This window comes from Sceloporus occidentalis, unplaced genomic scaffold (genome assembly GCF_023333645.1).
Source record: "Sceloporus occidentalis isolate IW3139 unplaced genomic scaffold, rSceOcc1.0.p SCAF_66, whole genome shotgun sequence".
Lineage (NCBI taxonomy): Eukaryota > Metazoa > Chordata > Lepidosauria > Squamata > Phrynosomatidae > Sceloporus > Sceloporus occidentalis.
In genome coordinates this window covers 4,404,397-4,424,389 of record NW_028317046.1, presented here as the reverse complement: position 1 = coordinate 4,424,389, position 19,993 = coordinate 4,404,397, and the positions used below count along the sequence as shown (strand labels likewise).

Genomic DNA, 19,993 nt, shown 5'->3' with positions numbered 1-19,993 from the left:
AGCAAAGCATTTTTAATTCTGCACAAATATGATTAAAAAAAACAGCTATTTGACATTTTTTATTGGTTAAAACTAAAATCAAGATGTAAACCTTGCATGTTTTTTTTCCTCCTAGATTTACATGTTTTAATATAATTTGCTTATTCCAGTAACCTTTAGGAGGTATGGAACAAAATGTCAATCATTAGAAACTCCATACTGCGTACCATATGTTCAAAATATCGATCCAACCAGCCAACCAATTTAAAAGCATGTTTTTTTTTAATGACAGATTTTTTTCCCCCTTATTTAACATAAATGCGATTTCAGGATATCATCATAATATCCAAATTGAGTTAATAATGGGGAATGTCTCTATAATGATGCTTTGGAGCAGAATTCTTTTTAGGAGGAGGACTTTTTATGTTTTTTAAATGTAGTTTTTCATGTGTTTTTACGTTTACTTGCCTGAGCGAGCGAGTGTTTAAAACAGACCATCTTATCTGTAGAGATTCACTTATTTTCTTATTAAATTGTGTTTTTGTCCTGTGAGTCCTTTTCTCTCATGCCTTAGATAGTGTTGCTTTGTGCCTTGGTTTGGTAGAAGGGTTGAACTTGATGGAGTTAGGTCTTTTTTCACTACTATGTAACTATATTGACAGCTGTCTGCGCTGGGTGCATTTTTCGGCAGCAGTAAAGTGCCGCTGTTTAATGCTAGAAAAGTGGGTACCAGGTCACATTTAAATAATGTCTCTAAAATTGGTTCACACTCAGATTATTAAGCAAAACCATGTATTTAGAGTAACCTTCGGATTAACCCCTGAGGACCTCAGGGCAGGATTAACACCGTGTCATATTTGTCTAACATAAATCGGAATAAAGTGATAATTTCTCTTTAAGCAGTTTCTGTAGTGCGGGATGATGATGAAGGCAATCACATTAAACTCACTTCACTTTTGATTAAGTCTCAAATTTAATATCACTGTATATCAAATCTGATCCATGGCTAAAAGCCGGATTTTCCTTTTGCTCCAATGAACAGCTCAGGAAAGAGATCCATTGAACAGAGGTCGTCTTTGAAAGCTAATACTGAGTGTCTAGTGAATGTATTTATTTAGTAGATGGGGTTCTTATTTTACTCATTTATAGGGTGAGCTGCCCTGTCTCCATTTTTTTCTTTAGCCCCTTTGTGACAATGAAGCATTCAGCAACGCCAACAAAAAATATTCCAGGGCGCCATGTGATCGCTCTCTGGAGCCATAGTGAAAGGCAGCATGCCTCTAGCAAGATGGTGGTCCCCTTCTGCTGGCCGAAAACAATCAAAGTAAAATGTTTCCAAGAGGGTCTATCAGACCATCCTGAGACCTCTGAGCTCCCCCTGCAGGCTGATCATAGGTACTGCGATCAGAATGCAGGGCAATAAAGCCCTGCTTGCTGATCACTCTTTGATCAGTAAAATATAAAAATCAGATATATAATAAAAAAATATTAAACATTGATAAGTGGAACAGTGATAAGTGGAGCAGCCTCCCAGCAGAAGTGGTAGAGGGTAATACAGTGAGGGAATTTAAACATGTATGGGATAGACATACGGCTCCTGAATCTAAGACGAGACCAACGACTGATTAAGGTTTGAGTCTTTACAGCAGGAGAAACGGGCAGACTAGACGGGGGCCGGATGGGGGCCGATCTGCCGACAGGCTCTATGATTCCCTCCCTGAGTCATATGCATTGTGATGGATTCTGTTCCTCAAGTAATATTCCTTCTTTAATTTTAGCTGCTGGAAAAATAAAAGTGATAAAGTCTATCAGTCGCAGCTGAGCAGGGAATACACAAACACAATTTGTACTTGAGCAGCTGTGAAATTAACCAGAGAAGACACAGCTGGGGCTGGAGGGGGAACGTGTTAAAGGCTAGCAACGAAGCAAGGGGCTTTCACAATATTATAAGATAAATATGTCTGCTCCCTCACCTTCTCATTTTTGCATTAACTTCACATTTCATGGTGAGTGCCATCTTGTTGGCCAAGCTCCGTCGTCCTCGCCGCATGTCATTGATGGTCTGCAGTACCGACAGGAGATTCTGCCGGGACACAATCCAATCCTGTAGAGATGGGCGCTTATTTTTAGATGTAATGAGAAGTGGCAAATCCTGAAGGGCTGAATTATTTTGACCATGAAAACACTAGAAGGGTTTGGAAAAACGTGAACACAAAGATTAAAGAGGCAGTAAAGGTTTTAGGAACGTAATCACTGAACCGCTAAATATGAGGTAGAATAACTGTCTAGAATGTATTTTTAAAGTTGCAATTTTATATCTATTCTTGCTGACCGGATCAACAGTAGCTGAACTTGATGGATTTGTGTTTTAATTCTTAATTAACATTAACATTTTTAACATCTTAACATTTTAAAAATAATTTACTTGCGTTTTTTGGATAGAGAGGAGGAACTTGATGGACACAGGTGTTTTTTCCAACCAAAGTTACTATTGTTACTATGTTACTATGATGGCCAAGTGTTGCGGTCCTGTTAAGTTTAATGGAGTTCCAGGTCAACTTGTGTTCTTTCCAACCTCAACTGGCTACTTGATTTGAAAGAGCTTTCTGTGAATACACAGGTCGATGCGCTTCTCATGAGAACCTGCCCCTGGTTTAGAGTCAAATTGAGACAACTTGAACTGTGGTTAGGTTAAATTATTACAATCAGATTGAGCCGGCTGTGGTTGTGTTGAACGTTTATTGTCAATCAAGCCAACTCAAAACGTGATTGAGTCGAACGTTATGCTCACTTTAGTGAATAGACCAGTCACTTACTGTCAGCTAACTCAGTTGAGTTCACCTGAGAAACCCAACTGTCCAAATAATTCAAACCTTTATCAACAGACCCTAGAATGTAATGATATAAATAAATATTGTGTTTCATCATATTTTAATATTTGCCTCTGCTCTGTGTGTCGTTTTAATGTGAATTTGGCTGATAAGACAAGTTTAACTAAGTAACGGAAACGTCTCCTTTGATTTTGCAGCATTTTCCATTTTTTTATAGACGATATTAATAGGAAGCAATGCCAAATCCATGTAATTGCCTTGTTCTAAATATAAACTTTATTAGTTCTGAGCATCTCAATCACAATTTACTTTCCTTCAAACATATAACATTTTTTATACATTGCAGGGTTGGAGGGCCAGGCTTTGCTAAGGGAAGTACTTACTACCACTGAGATACATTACAGAATCAATGTCCCCCCCAAGGGAATTTAATGTAAAATGTTCTTTTTCCAGTCAAAGTGAGGGCTGCAATTATACAGTAATGGTGAATAATTTCTTTAATTATATTTTTTTATATTCGCGCACAGAGCTGCACGTCTGGCTCATTCAAAAATAGCCTCGTTCTTCCAATTTAAAATTGAAATAGCTGTAGAGGTTGTGAGCGAATGCAAGGACACAATATCTTCCCGTATAACACGCTGACGGTTGCCAATGGATGTGCACAATAGCCCCTCGACAGCCACACTTGAAACATTGTTACTAATGGATGAGACTTTGGTTTTGTAGCATTTTGAAAGCGGGGTCTCTTGTGGCTTTTGCAGCTCCGTATAACTCACCTCCCAACGCGTCGCAAGGACAAAGAGGGACCATTTTTTATGGACTGGAGTAAGTCAAGTTACTCTGCCACCTATTTGTGTAACAGAGTGGGGCATTTAGAAGAAGAAGAAAAATGGGGTTTATTTCCCCGTTTAATTTATAAAGCCGTTTCCTGCTGTTTCTATACACATTATCGGGGCTTTTAGGGCTGTAGAACCCTGCGATCCCCTCATACCCAGCAAACATTCTGACCTCCTAGAAAAGAGGGGCATCAGGGGAAGAGAGAGGGGCATCAGGGGAGGAAAGGAGGGCAGAAGTGTTTAAGTCCCACAAAAGGACTTGAAAACTGTGGTTCCATTAGGACATCATTTAGATATAATGGGTATATTTTACCGAGCAGACTGAGCTCACAACGTCCCTGGCTCTGGTATATTTTGCAGGTCTGCTGGGTAAACAAGGCAAGCATTTTGTGTATATTTAATTTAGCCCTTTATATAATATATTACTTGTGTATATATATATATATCGGGCATTCACAGCTGGCTGTTATATGATGTGCATAAAAGCAAGACCAGAATGACTCCATATCTGAAACCATTATTCTGCCTTCTCAATCCACGGCGGATGACTTAATGTTAGATGAACTCTCCGTCCTAGTGGAACGCTAAAATTCTTACCACTCAACAAGCTTTTAACAAAAGGGTTTCAATGAAACAAATAACTCGCCAAAGAATTTTCAAACCGCATACGAAGGCATCAGCCCAAGCGTGCAGATGACTTATTCATAAGGTTTTTGAAGAAAGCAACCTGTCAAGGAAAGCCTCTCGGGAAAGTTGGACATAAAACGTATAGGAAAAACTCTGGAAGCCGACCCCAGGTAAATAAATACACATTATTCTCCTTCCCGATGTCTCGTCCAGCTATATAAATAGCTAATAGATTACATAGTATTGCTAAAACCCCATCCCCTAGCCATGCCTCGAATCATATCCCCTAAAACAAAGGTGCCGCCATTCAGTCATTGGCCAGTTGGCAGGTATGATTTCATTTGTGTGCACCAGGAGTTCCGGGGCTCAGTTCATCCATACTGGGGTACAACATTTTTCTATGATAACCTGGCATCTTCCACAAACGAGGACCCCGCACTTGACGAGTCGTCAGCTACCCCTAGGGCCACATTAATGGCGCAGAATACGGAGCAATTGCTCCAGGGCCCTGAGGATTTAACTGGTCGGTACCTCTCACCTGTCCCACAAAGTAATGACCCCTGACATGTGGCAATCGTCACTCAATGAGTTAGCTGCAAGTCACGAGGAACATACAAGAGGGAAGAGGAGGATGCTGTAAGTAGTGTGTTTATGTGTATATGGATATGTGTGTGTATATGGATATGTGTGTGTATGTGTGTGTATATGTATGTGTGTGTGTATGTATGTGCGTGTGTGTGTCTATGTGTGTTTATGTGTGGGGAGCAGAATATAAGTTAGAAAGAGAATTCAAAATGTAAAAGGCAGGAAAGCGAGATAAAAGAAAAGCAAGTGAAGTGCAAGAAAAGAAACAACCAAAAAAAAGAATAGAACAGAAAGAGAAAAAAAAGACCACAAGAGGCAGAAAGAAGAGAAAGAAAGGGAAAAAGTTCTCGCTAAAGGCAGGAAATCCAGAGAAGGGGCCCTTTCTTTGTAATTACTCCAGGGCCCGAAGCACTTTAATCCAGACCCTGCCTGCCCGCTCCCCTCGGCCCTTCTCATCTTTTATCCTCTTCCTCTCATCCCATCATTCTCCCAAACCGCTTGTTTTTTCCCTCATTCTCCGTTTATTTTTCTCTTGCTGTCATTTTGATGAACTAATCCACTTGTTTTATCACAATATGAAAGAACAGCTAAATTGGTTCAGCGATTATAATAAAGTTAGAACAGAAACCCAAGTCTGAAACACTCAGGGGTAATCTGAGAAATGACTTACTTAATGAAAAGTTAGGCTGCATTGAACAGTCTAAATTAATTGTAACATTACACGTTGACAAATTACAAGGCGCTTGCGTGTTTATGAAATCATTTTGCACACGAGTTTTAGTGGCTAATGGGGGAATAATCCTAAGGGTTATATCTGTTTCAAAGTTTTGTGTATTTGTGGGAATGTGGTGACTCTAGAAGACAAATATCAGATTAAATCCAGTTCATCAGGAAAGGGGTTACATTACCCCCAATTGTGCAAGACCTATGGCTTTAAAGGGATTTAAATCCCCTGAAGAAGGTTACGCCCCCTGCCACCTACTCTCTGTCCATTCCCCTACTCTCCACCCACTTCCAACCCCTATAAGGCTAGTCCAGTCCCCTATTTATTGGGGTGCCCAACACCCTCATTTTAGCCACACCCACAGGAGAGGCGGAGCTTCAGACAGCCAACCCTGTGATGTTTTCAGATCTTTAGTTGTCAATGTGTTTATAGTTTGTTTGCATAGTTCCCTGTCTATGACATCATGAGACATCATATACAAATGAAGATTAATTTATTTGCATACGGGACTAGCGATGATGTCACAGGAAACAGACCTTTTTTAATCTCGGTATACAAGGTGCTATATGTTTGTTGACCGATCCGCTGCAGCAGTGGGCAAGAGGACGTTTATGTGTCTCCCAGATATATAAAAATGAAGAATATTTTATAGGTTTAAGGTTTGAGATCCAACTGCCAAGTTTACGTTTAACGGGATAATAAGAGGCACCTTTTCAGGGATAGGGGCGTTAAACATTCAAGTGTTTTCTGACTACGAGCGGCTCGGTTAAAGGGACCATTTGTAAGAGACGGCAAAGTCCTTCCTCGGTCTGCGTTCGTTTGGGTGAATTTGGGAGTCTAAGTGTGGGTTATGGGCCATTTGCATCCGTCTGCGGTACTTTGTTTCATGGAAGTGGACAGTCTGCCGGCATTTTTCTCCCAGCGAAAGCCTATTAAAGCCTGTAATGGTTTCTCTGTCTCTGTGAGAACAGTATATGGGGTGATTAGAGGAGGATATTGTGGTCATTATTTGGAGTTTTGTACTGCAGGGGTTGATGTGCGTTAGACGACAGATTGTGCGATTAGAATACAAACCGCCCCCCATCCAGATTAGTGAATACAGTGAAGATACAGTTCTTGAAAGCACAATTCTGCTAAATATTTAGATATTTTTTCTGATACCTCCCAATTTTCCCTCTTTAGTAGAGATAGTCCTGCATTCATATTTGCCAACAAGCCTGACTTTACTAAGCCGGTCCAGATTCTATCCAGGGCTGCTAACTGCGTGGAGGTTCAGGACTGATCCCTTATGAAAAAATTACTGCAGTTTTTTGGACATGAAAAAACTGCAATACTGCACTTTTACTGCATTTGTACTTCACTGTACTGCAGTTTTACTGCACATTTACTGCACTTTTTTTTTAATATTGCAAACCTACAGTTGTACTTCAAAGTACCGCAGCTTTATTGCATTTGTGCTTCCGTACAAAAATAACTGCAGTAAAACTGCAGTACAGTGAAGCACAAATGCAGTAAAACTGCAGTAAATGTGCAGTATTACAGTTTTTTCATGTCCAAAAAACTGCAGTATTACTTCAGAAAAGGCCCCAAATCTCTCTATACCTACACTTGACCTTCTCATCCTAACTGCTTAATGCACACCCCTTTAAACAAGTTCATTGTCATCACTGGTGCAGGAATCAGGGTTATGGAGGATGGTAAGGTGTGTGTTCAGATTGAAAATGGGTGGAAATATTCTGAATAAAATGTAAAATATATCACTTTAAGAGTCTCCAATAAAGCTGACGCACCACAATTCACCTTCCTCAAGAGCGACGTTCTCGCTCTCGGATAATTCCTTCTCCCTGAGGTCATATAGTACATTGCTTTTCACCGCGCCTTAATAGGCAACTTTATTTTGCAATGTGTTACAGCACTGCGTAAAATAGTTTATTTTGCACAGCAATGTGTCTTAATGCCTAAAATACTTCATTTTACATCGCAATGTGCCAGCGCACCAGATAAAGCCGCTCACTTTACATCGTAATGTTTATTAACGCTGAGAGAATTCGAGCGAGATGTCGTCATTAAGCTAACGTTCGTGCGCCGATCAGTTAAGTATTGTACTTGATTAGGTGATTCGATTCTGGAAGACCACGTGGCAAATGAACCCACCGCTATTTCCACAAATCGGGCTAAACAGAAAAATAAATAGTCTCTTTATGTGCTGTTTCTCCAAATGGTTCACTTTAGGATTCACTGCACCCTAATTCCGGATAAAGTGATGTACATTACAATGCAATATGTTCTAACAGTCGCGAAATTCTCTTTATACTGCCGCGTACATTATGGAGAGATGATAACACCGCAAACAGTTTGCACCCCAGACTTCTCCGAGCTCTTTGCGCCGATCCTTTCTGCCGCCGTATTTAAAAAGAAATTCTACATGTCTGGTTTAGGTAAATAGCGTTGCTGCTTCACCTGCGGACCTCGTATAAAAATAGCATTCAAATAATTGAGATCACGGACTGATTTTCGGTTTGCTGGGGGAAGAAGATGCAGCGCACACTCCTCGCTTCCTGTTGTTTCTTTCAGCAGCTTCCTCCTTAGAATGCTCAAAAGCCAATGCAGAGGCCATTAATATCTGCCGCCTGTCTCGTTTTAGAAGGGTCAGTACCTTTTTCAGACGACCTCAATGCCTCTCGCCCCCCACCGATGTCCTTCTCTTGATGAGTTGGAGTGGGCAAGGCTACAAAGAAAGCCCCTCTAGCCCTCCGGTAGCGGGGTCGCATCAGATTACATCAGCCTGCGCTCACAGAAATGAAGGAACCTGGTATGATGTCATTTTCCGCGCAGCCTCTTGGATGAACAGTCAGGAATTGCGATTCATGGCACGATGGGTGGCTGGACCTCTCGTGGTGACCCTTGTTGCTGTTCTAGAAGAGTACCGAGTATCACTGCATAGAATGTAACACAATGACAGAATAAAAAGTACCCGGGAACCAGCGGGAGGAGAAAAGGTGCCTCCAGCACTGAAACAGAGAGCGTTATCAGCCTGCGTCGCCCGCAGCATCTGCCGTTTCCCCGATAACAGGAGGGCGGCTTTTCCTAAAACCGGGCGCTTTATGGCCTGAGATTCTCTTGATACGGCTGTTGTCTATGGAGGTTAGTAAGTTATTATACGCCGACTAAATCCCGTGTCTTGTGCACTTACCTGCACACCGTTTGAAATCTCAGTCTAAGAAGGAAAAGATATTTAACTCCCGGGAACGCTTCCCTTGGGACCGCTGCGTTTGACTGTACTAATCACACCGAACCCCGTCTCGCGCTGAAGGACCCTGTGATGTGTGACTGACAGCTGTCGGGTTTGATGTGTGATTATGTTACTGATGGAGTGAATAATTCAGCAGGGGGATTCACTCCTGTGAGCAGAGAGAAACAAAACGGCACTAAATCCCCTTTAGAGCGATACAACGCAGCCACCCAAGAAGCTCTCTGCGTATCCTGCAGCTCCGTCTGTAAATAAACTCATGCAGCTCGACTTTCTGCTACACGTTCCAACAAAAACAGCTCCGTGTGATGACACGAGGCAAGCCGGCTTTCCAAAGAAAAGTCATTATCAATTATGTGATAAATCAATGATTTATGTGGCTGTTTGGGGGCTGCAGGAACGTGGTCCCTCCATGCGCTGTTCTGAGAGTAAGCTCTGTGGTCCAAATCCCTTTTCCTGTCTCAATCTTCCTTTTCACAAATCTCTTTCAAGTTGAAATTTGTATTTAAAAGAATATTCACGTGTAAAGTGGACATGACAGATCTAGACATACATGCACGGAGAGGCCGGTCTGTTCACTAAATTTGCCACCGGAGTTGACTTTACCGAACGTCCGAGCTGCTTCCATGAAGGGCACTCCGGGAGCCGTGTAACTCCGATAATATTGCGCAACAATAAAGGCATTTATGTTTGGCAGAAGCTGCAGTTCCCGACCCCCTCCGCCGTCCCTTTTTCATGCCATGGATCGGCTGCTTTAAATCAATTGGAATCTTTTTCTGTGTCTGTCAGGGAAAAGCCCTCCACGGGTTCCATGCCATTCTTTGGGGTATTAAACGGGTTGTGTTTATACAACAAGAGAAAAGCGATAGATTCAGTTATTCGAGTATAAACACAGTGACATCACCATCTCTTTTCTCCCTGGACCTGCTTAGTCTTTAAAGCCTGGCCGGCTTCTTTATACGGTTGAAATTCTTTTTCCGCCCCGTCTATGCTCTCCATCCGCAGAGTGAGCCATTAACCAGTCCTCGCTTTTTTCCTCTAATGGCAGCTACTTCGAGTTCATATCCACTCAAACAGAACAATTTAAGCAACATATAAAGCAGGTGAAAATTGTCAGCAGGAGGAAGTGAATTGCTCCATAGCGTTATCATAACTTTTGTTTATCCTCAGTACCTTTGGCCATATAGCCGAGGCGGACAGAGTGCCGACATCAGTCGCACCTCGCAGACATATTCAGAGTACTTCTATTAAAGTCATTTTACATCCAAAAACTTCTGGCTTCAGGGCTTGAGAAAAAGAACCAAGGTCGGAGAAAAGTCAAGCATCTCGGCACTGGATGGAGGCTTCTGGTACTCGAACGCTTAAAGTCATTCATTCCTTTTGGTCCGATACAAGCTTCTTCTTAGAAAGTGTGCTTTACGTAAGAATCCAGTTCAACCAAAATGTGTCGGGTTTTATTTCTACCTCCTCCACTATCAGTAAACGGGTTCCTTATTGTATGAAGAGGTCTAGATATTCGGGTGAAGCTGTAATCACTATTATGACTTTAATAACTGGTAATTTTATATTAAACATATTAACTACAAAATCACAACATTCGAATTGAGAGGGTGGTAGGTAAGTGGAACAGCCTCCCAGCAGAGGTGGTAGGGGCTAATACAGTGAGTCTAATACTCCTGAATCTAAGACGAGACCAACGACTGATTAAGGTTTGAGTCTTGATGCCCACGGGGGGGGCCAGCATGGGCTATAGTGGGCCCTGACTGTTGTGCGGAGGAGGGGTAGGTTTTTTAGCGGGAATTTCGGGGGTGGAGTTGGGGGAAGATTATATAAGTGGCTGCTTTCCCGGCTTAGGAACCATTCTTGTGGTTAGCTTACCTGCCTCCCTTTTTGTTTTGTTTGAAGGTTTGTGTCGTTTGTCACAGTCTGTGGGGCGGCAGCTTGCCAGGTATCCAGGGGGTTAATGTGGTGGTAAGTGAATGGTTGGTAACATCTGGTGGGAGGTTCTTGGCTGTCAGTGCTGGGAACCTCAGGTCAGGGTGGGGGCATCCGGGTCCCTTCCTTAAGTGGCATTTGGTTCTGGTACCTGGATTACTCGGCAGGCTTGGTGTGTTTATTGTGTTTATTGTATATATTTACATGTTGGTGTTTGAGTCGTTGTCGTTGTTAACGCACCGATGTTTATTGTTTCAGGTTTTGGCGCGACTATGACTCTAATAAATAAAATTGTCTGTGGCCTTTTTCTTATCCATATTTATGGTGTGCGGGGTGATTATTGGGGGGTTTTTTAATGGGGAGTTAAGCCTAGCCCGGAGAATCGAAGCTACAACAGTCATTACAGCAGGAGAAATATGCGACGGGGCCGAATGGGGCCAATCTGATGACAGATTCTATGCTTAAAATGTTTTTGTATCATTTAGTGGAACCTCATGGACGGGATAAAAGGGGAACAGAATTATTATTATTATTATTACTATTATTATTACTATTATTACTATTATTACTATTATTATTATGCCTTAGCTTATCTCCATCCTTGAGTCACTTTGGATATCTGGGAAGAACCTCCAGCTCCTTGAAGTAATTCCACAGCGGAAGCAGCAGTCAGAATGTAGAACTCCAGTATTTATATACAATAATTATTCCGAGTCTTAATTTAACGAATGGATTTAATGCAAGTGTTTTTTTCAGAAAATAAATCCATTTTAATTTTACTAAAGCACAGAAGAAGGAGGCTTTCATACAAGCGTTTGGAGCGTCTCCTGCAACGAGGGATGCGCTGGCCCCGTATAATGTATAGTTAAATTATTGAGAGATATCTCCGTACATCCAATACTCAATCTACAAATTCACAGTTTAATGAATAATGGGGTACATTTATTTCTCCAGTTTTTTGTCTTTGGGGTGCTGTCCCCCTACTTTATCACCCTCCGTACGCCCTGCCTCTGCATTGCTGGATTATTCTGTAAAATACATGATTCGTGGCTCGTTATTCAGCCGGAACGTTCGAAGCCTGAGCGTGCTACGGACGGGCCAAGACGTCGCTGGGAGCGCTAAGTGAAATCTCCTCCGATCCTCCGCTGTTGTCTGTTGAGCCGAGAACCGCATCCTCCTCGCTATTAATCAGAAGGTTAGGGAGGCTTTTCTCTGCTCTCTCTCTATATTAGTCCTTTAATATCAGACAAACAGGTCATGTTACCGGTCAGCCAGGACCTGGGAAATAAGAAATTTATTAAAAGGAGGTGTTGATGTCAGCTGTTAGCACAGGAAAGGTTACGGGGGCAATAAGTCGGGCTTAATAAAGAGGTTGCTCCTTCTCTGAGCCAGAGGCGGCTGGAGGAACGAGCTTCGGCATTGAAAGGGTTCCACGCATCTGCATTCCTTCTCTCTCTGTCTCCTGCTCCTTTCTTTTCTTCCTGTTTCCATGGAGACGGCAGATAGGAGGAAAAAAGTATAAATAGAAGGGAAAAAAATATATAAAATCGAGCTTGTGGCAGATTCTTCGCATAGAGCTTCAGCCGTATAGGGCCAGGAAAATGGAGGCAAAAGCGCCCCCCAAAATGAACACATAAAAAGGGGGTTCTAAACATACCCTGCGCAGAAAAACATTTGTACCTAGCTGTCTTGTGAGACATCAGTATGTTTGGCCCGAGACATGCTGGCTTCTGACTACCTCTATTCTAGTCTATCTCTAGTCCACTGGGGTAGCTGGTAGGGGGTATTTCTAATGGGGGTAACCAGCACAGGGCAGAGAGCGGCATCTGCAATCGGTGGGGTATAAAGCAGCTCCATCCATATTCTCAGATAGATAAGGATGTGGGGGACGATGTTTTTGGTTACTCCACCGGGCTTGCGTATCTTCAAACAGGATCCCCCATTTCTGTGTGATTTAAATGCCTCAGAATTGTGTTTTTCTTTATTTTTGAGACTCGGCTGGAATTTGGTGTAAAAGGAACGTTGTTTGGGATTACATCGGAAGTCAACAGGTAGACCTGAGAATCTGGGTGGTGGGTACAGTATTAGGTGCAAAGTGTGGGTGGGGCATAGGAAGTGGGAGTGGCATGCTCACTATTGGTGCAGTGTTCTGGAAGAGGGGGAGCATTTTCAAAAATATGTGGCCATAAATGGTAGTGGGAGGAACTAGTGAGAACCACTCCCCTTCAAACAAACAGTTTCTGTGTGATATTAACTGCAAAGTGTGAAAAAAGCACCAAATCTCCTGATTCCCGTGTCTGATACTCGCAGCGCGTCATTGTGTGCAGACCCTCCCAGGATATGATGTCATATCACAACAATTTGTTTCCATACATCAGATCCCCAACTAACTGCACGTTTATTCCTCCCCATAAGTTGTCTCTGCCCTCTTCTTTTGTTAAGCTGCTGAAATATCTTGATTGTGAAAAGCGCCCCCTCTTTTACTATGCGCTGTACACGTTCTCACCCCGCGCAGCTTCATCGGGGAATATTCCCCGTGGGGGGGGGGTTATATTGTTCCAATTAAGTTATAAAAAGGAATTTGGAGCCCAAATAGGTAAATTTACATGAATTAACAATTAGAGACATTTCTTCCCAATCTGCCTCTCGCACGCTAAAGGGGACACCCGGGGGCCGACGGGGGGACGTGACGTTAGAGGGTCACATAAAGATTAATAAATAGAGAAAAGACTGCCACTTCTTTCTCTGCAGCAGCATCTCTGCGGCCTTTCTTTTCATCCGTAATTATACCTCCTTGTTCCGGAACCTTCTTCTTCTTCATGGCCTCTCCTCCTCCTTCAGCCTTTTCTCCCCTTTCTTTCGCACCTCGACCCGTCAGACTTTTCACATCTCTCTTATTTTGTCTTTTTAGTCTTTTTCTCTACATTTAAATTTTTCCTTTTTTTTAAACTTTTACTCAGCGCCATAATTTTTTTTACATTTAGAATTTAATTTGCGCTGGCACCGGGTTATCCATTTAACAAGCTGTATATATGAAATTATATATGTATATCTACTCTGTTCAGAAGAGCTGACAATCTATTTTTCGCTGTGGATATTAACCTTCTCTGTGCCGGACGGTTGAGGAATTTTGGGGAAAGCCTGGTCCCAATGGGTAAGAATAAATAAATAATAGATGAATGAATAAATAAATATTGACGTTATTGATGATAAAGTGAAATCTGCTGAGCTCTCGGTTTCCGGGAGATGATGTAACGCGATCTGACACCGATGCTGCAGGGAGACTAGTGAACCGCAAGCACCGGCCCGACAGAATATGATGTCATAGCCTGATGTTCACCGATAAAAGATGGTGGCCGCAGAGGTGGGTCCTGGGGGCTGCCTGGTTTGCCCTGGGTCAGGCCTACCCAACACTAAATAAAAGTTTGTCGCTGACGCCGGGGTTACTTTTGGGGACAGTTTTCTGATGCACGTTAAAGTGATTTTCCCCACCTGTAGAAAGCGGAAATCACTTACAAGTTCATGCTTTTCCCCTCCGCCATCTGATGTCACAGGCGAACGTGGAGTCAGAATTGAGTTTGCAGCAATATGGCAGAATAATTAGAGATCCGTCTCGGTTAAAAGACGCGGCTGTTGGGTTCCAGGACGGCACAAAGTATCAGCGCAATCTGCTTGATTCCTCCGTGAAGCGCAGATCGTCCGGACGCAATTAGTGCGCCGGCCGACGAAGCATAAAATACTGGCCTGTCTTCACCGAGCTGCTCAAAACACAAACTTGGTCCTAGAAATTGCCTTTTAACCCTTTAATACACAGAGTGTAGGCATTCTTGCATCAACTCCATGCATGCTGCGGTTATCCATGCCAACGAGCATCGACATTGCAGCCGACAACCAGAGGGGGCGTAATCCCTTACGGGGGCATATAGATAAAGCCCTGACTCTTAACGCTCTTTAATTATATTCTACCTTGTAGTGTCTCTTTCTTAACCCCTTGTTTGCCATAGGGATCCCCAAAGCGTAATTCTGCCAGCAGCTCCGCAGCGAACGGTTAACAGGAGCTGTAATAACCGGGGTTAGCGGCTCTGCTGTCGTGTGTCAGAAGGCAGCCCTGTCCAATGAATAGCGCTATTGAATTCAATCTGTTCAGTTTGACTGGCGATGAACGTCTGAATTCAGCGGTCGTGTGTGTGATTGTGAATACGGCTGCGTCAATAACCCGCGCGCCATCACTCAGTCTCTCTCGCTCTCCGCTGCTGCCAGGGCTCCTGCTCATTCCTCCACAATCATATTTCTCGTTATCTGACGCCGTTGTCAGGTCATGCAAGCGATGGGGGTCGCCAAAATATTTGCATCAACTCCTAGCCATTCGCTGTTACAGGAAAGTGAGCGTTTGTCCTCGTTGTAACACGCGATGAGATACATTGTATATGGAAGCCGTGTTGGCAGAACATTCTCTCGCTCCTCTTCCACTCATCACTCATAGTACTCATAGCGGTCTGTTCTTCAACACAACGTTACATGCATTAACCATCGTCAGGATCCTTTTCTGCTCCTACTACCTCTGTGGATGCGTGGCATCTACCCCAATTTATATAAAATAATGATTTGGTAAACTACCCCTGTATTTTCTGTACGTTACGGAATACACGGTCAGATCAGGAGAAACTCTCTGGGATTGCCTCGTCGGAAGGCACGGTGAGATTTAAAATGTTCAACTCACCCGCAAACTCTCAGTTTAGTGAATAAGCCCCCAAATCATATACAAGCAGACGGCGTCTTAACCTGGTCTCCTGGAGGTGAAGGGGTTAACTCCGTGTTCCACCGGAGCCAGACGATTTCTTAAAATATTCCGTGAAGGTGGGAGCCGCTATTGGTATGCATTAGGCGCGTTTCAATGGAAATTAACATATAATTGCTTCAAATGAAGTAAGTGAGAGGGAGGTAATCTGTTCTTAAATTGGATTCACAGAGTTTTTGCGGACACCATAATGCAGCTGGGACATGACAAAAATATCTGAACCCCTTCACTGCCGGACTCTTCATAATAACGCCTTCTCAGGAGCTCGCCATTGACCGTAATGACGCTATTTGGACCGACGCTGTATAATCTGCATTCTGTGCGTTTCAGAGATTTTGTTCCTGAATTGTGTATTTCAAACAGAGATTGGCTTTTGCATAACTCCTAGCACCCTCAGGCAGCCTGGTTATTGGATGAACCAAGCTCAGGCGCTAGCCAAATGTTTCTTTTTCTATTAGCCGGCATATGGCGTGAATATGGAATTTAAATGTATTTACTTTTTATGGTCATTTCATTACTACCCCAAATTCTTTCTTTCATGAAAGCTTGGCCCATGGACAATCTTCTGGATCTCATTTGGATCTCCCATGTTTAATGCATGAACCCCAGTACAGGATCGGATACATCTCATCACGTTAGCACCCTGCTTGAGTCTGTGACTGTTTTAGTGAATACCGTGTGTGTGTTGTGGCTTTGCACTTGCTCCTGTAGTTTTAGATTTATCTCGAGCGGATGCTGAGATGCTGGTAGCCATCGGACAATCTGTCAAACTCATTCCAGAACCTGCATGGACGCCGCTTGCTGTCACTCGCTTGGGGAGGGTTGCATCAACTCATCCACGGCTCGAGACGGCTCTCTGGATCCACCGATCTCCGGCTCCTCTCCGGTGCGTTGGAAGAGAGATCACATGCATTGCGGTTGTAGTCTGAGGGTCCTGTGATGCTTTGCTGGTGCTATGTGCTATGGCAGCAGGAGTTCCAGAGCCTGCGCGTCTCTCTGTCTGTGTCCCCGCTTTACTGTTTGTCCGCACAATAAATCCCGTCGCATTCTATGAAAGCGTCTTCTTCATCTTACTTGACCCCCCATTTCCTTTCAATTTCCCCCGCTGAGTCCTTCCTTTCTTAGTTACAGGCTCCATCTCTCGCACACCAGTTATTTCCCAGTTAGATCTCTTTTACGTTTATGGTGGCGGCATCGGGATACATCGCACCCTCCTTTACAGTTCCTTTAGAAATTCTTTTTCCGCTGCCATTTCTGTTATTTCTAATAATAACAAAAAGATTTGGAGCGGCAAAAAAAAAATTCCAACTCGCTGACTGTTAATATTTGGAGAGGGGTACAAACACTCGCCCTAGTAATTTAGTGGGAGGTCACAGCCTCCAAATTGTGCCCTTTGCCTCTCTCCATGTGCCGTGTCTGTGAAAACATCACAGATGCAGACGTCTTTGATAAGCCATTGTTTCAGGGCTTAATACTTATGCAAATGAGAGAGAGACAGAGAAAGCTGGCGGAGAACCCGGCGAGAGGGACTCCATATTCCCTTCGCTTATTTTTTTTGTGACAAATACAAGCAGAGGCTGTTTTGTTTACCGACGTCTTTCCAGAAGGGGAGATTATCTGCAGCTTTCAGTCGGGGTCTCAGGGGGTGCAGAAAGGAGGTGATACCGGTATTTAGGATCTGGAAGGCTTTAGCAGAGAAATCGAAAAGCAGTTCTTTGGTAATCTTAATATTAAACAAGTGTAGAGGCCAAGCGCGAAAGTTCTCGAAGCACGAGTGAAGACCATTGTTTGCCTCAAAGAAGGGATGAGTCTGCCCTGCTGGGTGCGGGAGAATTGGATCATCGGCTTGTTACTTTGTGAACTAAAAAGACTCGACACAGAAAGAGAAAACTCTAACCTGGTTTAGATTGATTGGACTGGTTGGGCACCGTGAGATTCATCTTCATCTACTAATTTCTGTGAACATCCAATATCTGGATGAATAATCAGCAATGAGTTTGTGATTTGATTGTTAAATAGAGGACCCATTTATTGGGTTGTCTGGTGGATTTCTGGCGTTAGGGAGTATAGTTACCTCCCATCTATGTGACAAGTAACGTAGATCCGGGAATTGTCATTTTTGCCACCTTCTGAATCATCCTACGGTAGATTTATCTTCATAGTTGTATATCCACCCAAGGCGAAAGTATTTGTATCATTCAGAGGTAGTCGATCTGTATTTACTGGGAATATCTGAACGCAGGGAGGCGATGGGGGGATGAGTAGGGAGCAGCGCAGAACTCCTTGCAGGAGAATGAACCCCACTGAGAATGGATGTATTGGATGAAATATGGGTGATAGAGCGAGAATGAGTGAGAAGATGGAATGTAGTAGGAATAAAAGGACAAGATGTAAAAGAAGGATAGTTCTGAAGATTTAGAATGAGGAGGTCACGCTGCATCCCATATGTGTAGTGAAGCAGTCGCTCTCTATTTGTGATACATGGATCCGGCGCAGGAGAACCATCCGTTCCAATGGAGCAAAGCGTGCCCAGTTTATCTTTGCTTTGACCAAAATGAATTGGCAATGTCTGTGTTAGACATACCTACAGCGTGACTTCTCCAGCCTTAACAATACAGCGGCCCAAAACGATGCATACAAAGTAGAGAAACATCTAGCGAATTGTGCCACCTGTTGCGCGAGAGGTTTAAGAGCCTTCGATCCCGACCAGGTTGCAAACTAAAAGTCCCCTCAATTATTTAAGAATTTGCCTACATTGCATTCAAAAAACGCTTACTGTGGAGAATTTCCCAGCAGAAGCCAAATGGAATATGAATTTTATTTAGTAGTGTTTGGGTAGGAGATAAGGGTCTGTTTAATGTACTAAGAGGCTAGAGCTTTTTCTCCACCTGGAAATTAGATGCGCACGTACTTGTTGAAGCTTAGAGATTTAACCCGCTCAGAGTAAAAGAAGCTGAGGCTTGGACCAAAATTCTTTAAGCACTCTTTGTAACTTTTTGGTAAATGAGATTTAATCACAAACAGCTTAGATTCCGCTTTCTCCCGCGATGTCTCGGCTCCCCCGTTCTAATCCCTTTAGTTGTCGCTCGTGTCGAACAGACTGGAGATGAGAGAACCTCATGTATTTACCTGACTCGGTCTCTAAGAGTCTCCTCTATTTTAAATCCCTTACTTTGGAGCATCTTTGTTCCCAGATGAGTTACTGTTTAGCAATAAATGACCCAAAGATTGTAAAGACAATGAGATGCTCGTTTCTTCCGGTTTTCTATTTGCTGTTTAAGGTGCTTTCTCTACAGGGACCCCGACTCCTCCAGTTTATCAAAAGTTTGCAACATTGTAATTTATCCAGAAAAACCACAAACGGCAAAATCAGCATCCGAATGTTCCATTTTATTTAAATGTAAAGCCTTATTTGTATTGCTGTAGGTGCCCCTGAACCCCCCAGCCCAGGGGGGCTTCTTAATTCTACCTCCCCAATTTCAAGTCATTTTCATATTCAGCTATCCTTAAATCTATCTCTAAGGAACCATCACCATGTCTGGTTCAGGTCAGTGCTAACAGAAGTTTGGTCTTTATCTTCAACCTGGTGGGCTCACTTTCTTAAAAGTAGTATCACCAATTCATGCCCTTCACTAGACGATCTTCTATGAAGGAACTCTTCCGGTTCTACCAGTGGGCAAGTGGCACGTAGACTAATGGGGATCAATAAGATGGAACACGATGTCCATGTTATACTTTCCTTTTGGATCAGCAATGCTGACCTTCAGAAAAGGGTTTGTCCATTACATCAATGAACTCCTCTCGATGCCCTTTTATATGTTAACTCTTCCTACACTTTCTCTGTCTCCGCAGATGCACAGTGGACAGCAGAGTGACGCGGGTGGCTTGGCTGAACCGCAGCACCATATTGTACACCGGCAACGACAAGTGGTCAATAGACCCTCGCGTGGTGCTTCTGGCCAACACACAGAGCCAGTACAGCATCGAGATCCAGAACGTGGACAGTTACGACGAGGGACCTTATACCTGCTCTGTGCAGACGGACAATCAGCCGAAAACATCCCGCGTACATCTCATCGTACAAGGTAAGCGATCTATCAACTTTACGATGGAAACAAAGTAACAACGATTGTGGGGGAATACAGTTTATTAGAAGAGTGACCAACATGGTCATCTTCAAACTCTTCACTAATCCGAGATCTCCAATAGCCAATCCTTTTTTTTATTAAATGGCATCCACTTCCTATAAAGTGTTTTTTTTTCTTTGTTTTTAAGAGAATTTTGTAGGGGAAAAAAGTAAAATTGGCATCGCCAAGCAGGGTACGTTCTATTTATCAGTTCTGTTATTCTGCTCAACGTATTCTGAAGAATTATTTTGGACGTCTTTTTTTCTGTCGATCTCTAGGGTGTATTTAGTGGAGTCATGCA

The 19,993-nt window shown here is 43.1% G+C and overlaps 1 protein-coding gene across 1 annotated transcript in view; it reads left to right on the top strand.

Moving 5' to 3' along the window:
* The window catches only part of LOC149286927 (neurotrimin-like), a 112,467-nt gene that overhangs the window by 29,999 nt on the left and 62,475 nt on the right, over positions 1 to 19,993 (top strand). The window contains exon 2 of the mRNA XM_089493614.1: positions 19,418 to 19,650. Coding sequence (XP_089349740.1) covers positions 19,418 to 19,650 — 233 coding nt within the window. The remainder of the gene's footprint in view (positions 1 to 19,417; positions 19,651 to 19,993) is intronic.